General features: G+C 32.2%; 1 protein-coding gene across 1 annotated transcript; it reads right to left on the bottom strand.

The window, feature by feature from the left end:
• Positions 1-627: 627 nt before the first annotated feature.
• Positions 628-8,343, bottom strand: HELRODRAFT_169550 (hypothetical protein; the record flags this gene model as incomplete). The annotated part of the gene is made up of 5 exons (XM_009015344.1): positions 628-834; positions 5,254-5,388; positions 5,951-6,166; positions 7,150-7,317; positions 8,176-8,343. 5 exons carry the CDS (start codon positions 8,341-8,343, stop codon positions 628-630), a joined length of 894 nt encoding a protein of 297 aa, XP_009013592.1.

Genomic DNA, 8,343 nt, shown 5'->3' on the forward strand with positions numbered 1-8,343 from the left:
ACATAAGAGGTATCGCGTACAATTTCTATTTTATTTTGTATTTATTTTGTACCTTTTTAATCTTTTTAATCTTTTCAACGTAACTTCTTTATAGTGTGTCCGTTTTTGACAGTTTGTATTTAAAATGGCATTTGTATGGTCAATTTTTGTTTGACGGGAGTCCAGTCCAGTTGTCTTTTTCCCCAATTTATTTGTATATTCACATGTCGACAATTTTCATTCAATGGTTTTGAGGGAAGCATTTATTTGATTTATGTTCCATGTTTTCAGTTCATATAGCAATCCATCAATTTATTCATTATTCTAATTATTCATTCATCCATTCATTCGACTATTAAACGTTCCATTTGTTGAGTCATTCATTATTTATTCCACCCATCAGTTCATCCATCAATCACTTCATTTATTGTTTTTATTCATCTATTTATTTATTTATTGACTCATTTATCCATCGATTCATTTTTTCACTCAGTATTCATTCATTCGTTCGTTCGTTCGTCCGTCCGTCCGTCCGTCCATCCATCCATCCATCCATCCATCCATCCATCCATCCATCCATCCATTCATTCATTCTTTCATTCAATCATTCGTTTTTGTTCATTCATCATTCATTTACCAATTCATCCATCAATTCACACACAGAGGAACCTTCTTCTCCTTGTATTTGATAGCCAACTGCAACCTGGCTAGCTCTCCGCCGGACGTCTCATCACCATCTTCCTGCTGACCATCCCTCGCATTCAGGATGGCGTTCAACTCCTCGTTTCCGTGCACCTTGTCCAGCAACTTCACTGCGTACTCACTCAGCTGGTTGGCCAGAGCGGAATATTCTGCCTGTTGTGCATCGATTTATTGACGGTTTCAATCGATAGAGCTCTTCTATTCATTAAAATAATTTCGTCAACAACAAGAGCAACCCATTTTTTGTTAGTTTTTTTTTATTTTGTTGAGTGAAGCGTGAATGATAAATAACATAAGTTATATTATTCGTTTCTTGAATTTTATTACATATTTTACATTATTTTAAATGATTTCAGTTAATTTAATTTAATTAGCGAATATTTTCTCATTTTTAGTGATTTTTTTAAAATTTATTTTACATGTTAATTTTAATTTGTTCATTTTCATCATGCATAATTTTCTGTGTGAACCTCAGCTCAAAAAAACAAAACCTCGAAACAGACAAAAATAAACAGAACAATTCAAACCAAAAAACTACAAACACAACAACAAACAAATGTTGAAATACGTTTAAGTACCAAATAAACAAATAACCAACGACACATTTAACGAACCACATGCAAGCAGAACTGACACACGCACGCGTGCATAACAAACAGCACCAAGTGTAGAGTCAACGGATCGAATTGAAACTAAGTTAACCAACCGATAAAATAAATAGAGAGAAAACAAACGAACGTACGAGCGAAAAAACAAATAGAAAAGGAGACACAAAAAAAAATAAAGAAGCATGATGAAGCCAACAAGAAACAACTAGACAAACAAGAAGCGGGTCGATGACAGGCCTTCGCATTGGTTCATGTAGATTAGAAGACAGAAAGCATATATAACGGAATGGAGAATAGAAACTGTGAAATGTTGGATGGTATCTGTTTCTTCCTTGTTTGATATGAATCTCATTTGAAAGTTGCACTATCTTTTTTAAGCCCACCTCATTAGCCTCAAGTCACACAACGCACAAATATGCATGACGTTTCATTTCTCCGTCTCATATATGGCTTATGCTTGGAAAGGTGGGGATATTTTGTTATCCTGACGGGTTATTTAATTATTAACATGTCTTATACATGTTTTTTGATAATTTTCATAAGTTAAAAATAAATGTTTAGATTGTAGAAACTGAAATTTAAAAATAACCGAACACATGTAAAGTATGTGGAAGAAAATTATAGAATGGAAGAGTCCTGAGTATTCTATTGAACGTACATATGACATAACTATAATAAACATAGCGGAGAATTACTGAATAACAAACAATAGAATAAAATAAATAACATAAATAGATATAAAAAAAATCCTATTAAAAATATAATTTATATGCTAGATAACTGCTGAAATAATCTGATTTAATATGCATAAAAAAATGTTTCCAGATCTACATGTATATTGGTAAAAATACATGCACAGTGAAGATAATATTTACTTCACTGTCTGTAATAATACAGACAGTGAAGTAAATATTGATTATTTCAATTTGGAAGTTATATGCAAGTTTCAAGTTGAAAGGTCCGTTATCTAATATCGCGACGGAATAAATAATGAGGAATTAAATCAGTTTGGAAAACTTGGATGCAAAATTCAGCAGCGAGTCTAATTTGTTTGTTAGCAACTAAATTAAGTAACTGAATTAAATTCGGTGATAAATCTCTGAAAAACATGGTTTTCTTTTAATTTAGCAAATAATAAATAAATATTACGTTTTTAATAGAGTAAAATGTAACATCAATTGATCAATAGTTAATGATATAAAAAATTTGAATTCAAATTAGGATAGGGTTGGGGTTACATTCACGAAGAAAATAAAAAATGTTCCGTGATGTTACAGATTCCTCCCGGCTTGAAAGGTGAAAATATGATTGAAAATCTCGTGAATACTGATTGATATTCAAACAAATATTCAAAAAGTTGTTAGCGAAAAATTTTTGTTTAAAGAAAAGTAAAAAAAACGGACCCAAAATTCATTTTCTAGACTACATCACTGCCTGTAGAAGCTACATGCATTTAAAACTGGAGATATGGAAAGGGTTTGTATTTATTTTGTGTGCATCATCATATGCTAACAAGCGATGCATACAGATAAAATAATCATATCAATCCTGCCTCGTCTCTAATCTCATGGTCATTACATTGATGTGAATTCAATCAAGAATGTGAAACATAGCTTCAAATTTTGCAGTTGTCACTCAGAAGTTGAATGTTAAAATAAATAATTGAGCTTCCGTTTCAATTGAGCTACAGAGGAGATATGTGAAACCTTTTAGCCGATAATAACCCGATATATTCATGAACGAACATCTTCATTTAGCGTGCAGTGCAACAAACATTCTGCATTGAAAATACTCGAAAAGAAACGAGAAATTTAGTAATTTTTTAAACAATTTACATTCGTTTACTGATACATGAAATGCATTTTTGCATCATTTGTCCTAGTAGCCAATCATTTTAAAACTGAAAGAAGGACAAAAAGTAAATTTTCCCAGAGTCAAAAAAAACCAGAAGCATATTTAAGATGATAATTGACGATCAGCACGAACTAGCTCACCAAAAGAACAGAAAAGTTGAATCTTCCTCGCATGGAAATGCAGCAGCTGCTGCAACTGATCTCAACAGAATATTAAATGATTCCATTCTGCTTCAAAACTTTAAAGCGTAACCTCACATAAATCACAAATCAATTTTAGTTACTATATAAATAATTGGTTGTATTTATTTTCTAGAATTGATAACAAACAATTTTAACTTAGAAATATAATAAATTGAAACAATTTCCAATATAAGATATACATAGGAAGAAAATTTTGAACGCACACAACCTCATGCGGAGATTCAACGCTTGTAATGTCTGCCGCACTTGTCAGCTGCCTTTTGTCGTGCTTTCTTATTTATTATTTCGGTATTGAAAATTTAATCAAACTACGATTAGTTTATTTTTTTAAATATTTTTACGAGAAGAGATTCTTCAAACGTTCTGCTCTTACTGCCGAAGTATCATAATTGACATTTTGTTGAATTTTGTTGGCTGCCTCTAACGTATCTGTAATAATATTTACTTTCTATCTTTCGCAGTAGCAATCGCAAATGTCCACCAACTGACTAATTTATGTCTGCGTACCAACGTCATGTTTTGCTTATAGATTTTTATATATTCCTTACTTATAAGTTCATTAAGTTACAAGTTAACAGACGTTTGATATAAAAAATTTTTTCAGTTTTGGTTGTATATTATAAGTTTTTGATAAAAAAATATAGATGAAATGAAATTCTGCTTTAAGATTTTTTGAAATTAATTTTTACAACACTTTATAACAATATTCAAAATTATCAAGTCAATCCACAAAACCCCATCATTGGTCACTCGCATACCTAAAATGACTAAAAAGATCTAAAGAAATAAAAATCATAAGCCAGCCAGCCAGTATGTTCATGATATGGTAAAAGTTCGTGTGTTGCATAAGTCTGTGCTGCAATGGGCCACTGAAACAGGCAATAAACCAAAAGGTGTTCACTATCAATATATGAGGTGGGTTGGTCACTAAATGAATATGTAGGTGGATGCAATTAATTAATATTAGAGTTTGTTAGTTACATTAACTCGATGCACAATGAAATAAAATTCTCAATCTAGTATAAATCTAATTCCACGAATTAGACGTTGTTAATTTAGATTGAATGAATGACAGGAAAAACACGTGTGCGTGCGTGTGCGTGCGTGCGTGTGCGTGCGTGTGCTAAAAGTGCACAAATTAAAAAAATGCTAGAGAACACATAAAATAAAAAAATTAATTAAAAAGGAAATTATAAATTAAATTATACAAATGAACGCGTCTGGAAATGAATAAACTAACCGCGTAATATTTCTCATCTGTAGCCACCTGTTGAAATGTGTGTGTGTGGCTTGTGTGTGTGTTTGTGTGTGTGTGTGACTCTGTGTGTGTGTATGTGTGACTGTGTGTATGTGAGTCTATGTGTGTGTGTGTGAGTCTGTGTGTGCGTATGTGTGTGCCAGTGTCTGTCTGTGTGTGTGTGTGTGTGTGTGTGTGTGCGCGCGCGACGGGACATTATTATTCAAATAATTAAAAAATACATCTCTTCAGTTATTTGGATTTATTGAAGTTACGTAACGCACAATAATAGAATTAATTATGTGTAAAAGTAATCTATGAATTATGATTAATATTTTTTTCTTATTATTATTATTACTATTATTAATGTTTTTAAAATTATTATTATTGTTGATGTTTTTTGTTAACATTTTTCATGTTGGGATTGTTTTCGTGGCATTTTTTTAAAATTCACGCCATAATTGCATGCTGATTCTTCTTATTAATTGTCACGATGTAATTAATTACAATCACACGGTTTTCATCGTATTATTATTAATAATTATTTTTAAAATATGAAATAAATAAATTAATATTTATGATAAATATAATAATTATAATACAGTAATATAATAATTATAACAGATATGATTATTATATTATAATAATTATAATAATTTATAATATAAACCTGTTGAATTTCCTTCCTGAGTTTGAACGAAGTGAGAATGGGGTCGTCACTGGAAAGGGAGATGTATGCTTCGCTGGACATCCCGCGGTAAGCGTTCAATCGCGATCTTGCAAACTTCAACTCGTCTCTACTCGTCTGATCATATTTGTTTCATTTTTTTCAAAAGCTATTTTTTTCCATTTTCTTTTTAGTATTTAATTTTATTTGACACTCAATTAAATATTGGACTGCTATTAATATTTTCTATTATTCATATAAATATTTGCAAAGATGGTATTATCAAGTTTATTCTAAAACTTTATTTTGAATTTAAACTGTTATAAATCAACTAGCATAAAAACAACTGCAAACAGTTTAGTGAGCCAATCGATCAATAAACTATTCAGCCAGCCAGCCAGCCTACTGACCAACAAACCAACAAAAAAACCAATCAACCCACCAAACAACCAACCAACCAGTCAACTAGCCAACCGACTAACCTGTCTCAAGCAAGACAAACAGGGGCAGTTGCATCTGTGGGGTCTGTCAATCTTTTCTTGCTTTAACAAGAGGGCCATCACAACTTCAAAACGATTTTGTTGAGAAGCAAGTATCAAAGGAGTTACCTGAAAATTTTTTAATTTTTAATTGGAAAAAACTCCACAAAAAATAAGTTTTACCTATAGACATTAACAGTTCTTAACAACACATCTCTCACTTCCTCCTCAAAGAATTGATTATCATCAGTGATGTTCGTGCTAGACCCCCTGACGTCGCTTGAGATATTTTGGGATTTCAGGTCACTGCTGATGTTTGCGTACTTTGGATGTTCAATGATGATCTCCGCAATTTCTTCGTTGCCGATGTTGATGGCGGCCAGGAGGACTTTGTAGAGGCAATGATGGCTGACCAGGTCCAGGAGAAACCTTACGACCTTGCAGTATCATCAACTCAAGGTTAACAATCTCGTGAATGTCTATTAACATTATATCAAACGACCATCAGAGTTATAAACCTTGCTTCCACATATTTGGTTTGTTCCATGTTTATTTTATCAATGAATATCAAGCATGAAGGGAAATCTCCACAATAAAATTTACTCAAAATTGGTTGTTCGACTATGATGGGCTATTGGATGCACGCTCAAAAACTCAAAAATAGTTTTACAACACGGATGTTGAATGAAGTTAAATTGCTTAATCAAATAAAATAAATTAATTTTGGTTATTTAATCGTATTAAGGTACACTTTGTTCGTGTTTGTTTCACTTTCATCACATAATTTTCCATTTTTCCATGTAAGTTTATTTAAACAAGTTTTTGTTTTGAAAAATCTCTAAAAACCTTAAAATTTTTAAAAGTTTTTGTAAACAAAAGTATTTAATTAGAGGAGTAGTGTGACTTGAGACATAAATAATTGGACAATTTATTCAATTTTGCACTCAGCTCATTCAAGCATTTTTCGAACGTGACAAGCAGGGCTGAGAAGAGATGTGCGTTAAAAAGTCTCAAGTTCTTTCAACGTCTAAGTTTTCGCTTTTATTCAAAACGTCTGCTTCGAAAAATTTTATTTTTACTTTTGTTTACAGTTAAAGGAAAATAAAAAAAAACAAAAATCACATACAAATCTCATTAAATTGACTAACAGTTCTTTCATTTTAACATGTTGTTCATGAGAATACAAACAAATGAGTTCAAACTAATCTACATTCAAATTTTGACTTTGTACATCTTATCACATATTGAGAGTAAATACAACTACAACAATCACAAACACAACAGACAACAACCACAATTTTCCTAATTTATTCATTCAGGCAATTTGCATAATTTATTCATTTAGGTTATTTGCATAATTAATTCATTCAGAAATAATGTAATCATCAGGAAAGCATCATTAGCAGCAGCAGCAGCACACCTCCTTATGTTCGTTGACGACCGCCAAATGTAGGGGAGTCCTTCCGAGTTGGTCCGTGTACTCGATGTTGAGCTCGCCTGGCTTGCAACTGTCCAGTAGCCACCTCATTTTCGTCAGGTTGCCAGATTCTGCTGCCTCCAACAAATCCTCCTCCTTGCACGATTTTGTCTGATCATGGAGAAGATGTGATGATAATGATAATGACGATGGTGTGATGATGATGACGATGGTGTGATGATGATGACGATGGTGTGATGATGATGACGAGAGTGACAACTTCTACGAGAATGAACACGACAAAGATGATGATAGGTAGACGTGATGATTTTTAAAATGTTTCTGTTCTGCATTTCTAATATATTAATACTGACAACTTTGATGGATTAAAATGATTATACATTTAATTATAGAAATAGCATAAAAATTGTTACTTTAGAGCACCAACGAAAACAAACGATATGTCCTGCTTCCATCCTGATGGCATCTTAATAAGCACGGCTAAATAAATTAAGCCAACGATTTATTATTGCGCTGAAGATAGTTTAGTGAAAATTATGATGGTGAATATGACAATGATGATGTTATATAGAATGACTGAGTATGTAATAAATCTAAGAAAGGTTTTTGATTAAGATAACGAACAGATGGTTTTAACTTCTGAAGAACAGATGAGGATGGTGAACATGTAAACGATGGCTAAGTAAAATAGATGATAAGATATGACTAGATAATGACAAGATATGATTAGATAATGATTACGAAATGGTGATGATAGTAGCGAAATAAGACAAAGAAGGTAATAATGTGTCATATTTTACATCAAACAAATTCCAACAAATATCGTTAAAAGATTCAAATATCGAAGGTCGTCTCCGTCATAAAATCATTATTCATTGAGCTGTCTCAAATACATTAAAGTCATTTTTACCTAAAAAAAATAATTTAATAGAGATCGAAGAAAAAGTTTCACGGGCGGTTGAATGTAACTTTTTGCTTTTTCAATGTTGATTCCATCAGCACTCAAACGTGAAGTATCCTCAAAAAGATGAAAAGAGACGACGGGCATAGAATGAGAAGGAAGAGGAAGAAGAACAAGGAAGAAGTTGTTGATGTCGACACGTGACCGGGTGCGTCATCATGACTGGATAGTCTCGTGTTATAAATTATCAGTGTTAATGCCATAACAGCTCTCAT

Source organism: Helobdella robusta (genome assembly GCF_000326865.2).
Source record: "Helobdella robusta unplaced genomic scaffold HELROscaffold_15, whole genome shotgun sequence".
Classification (NCBI taxonomy): domain Eukaryota; kingdom Metazoa; phylum Annelida; class Clitellata; order Rhynchobdellida; family Glossiphoniidae; genus Helobdella; species Helobdella robusta.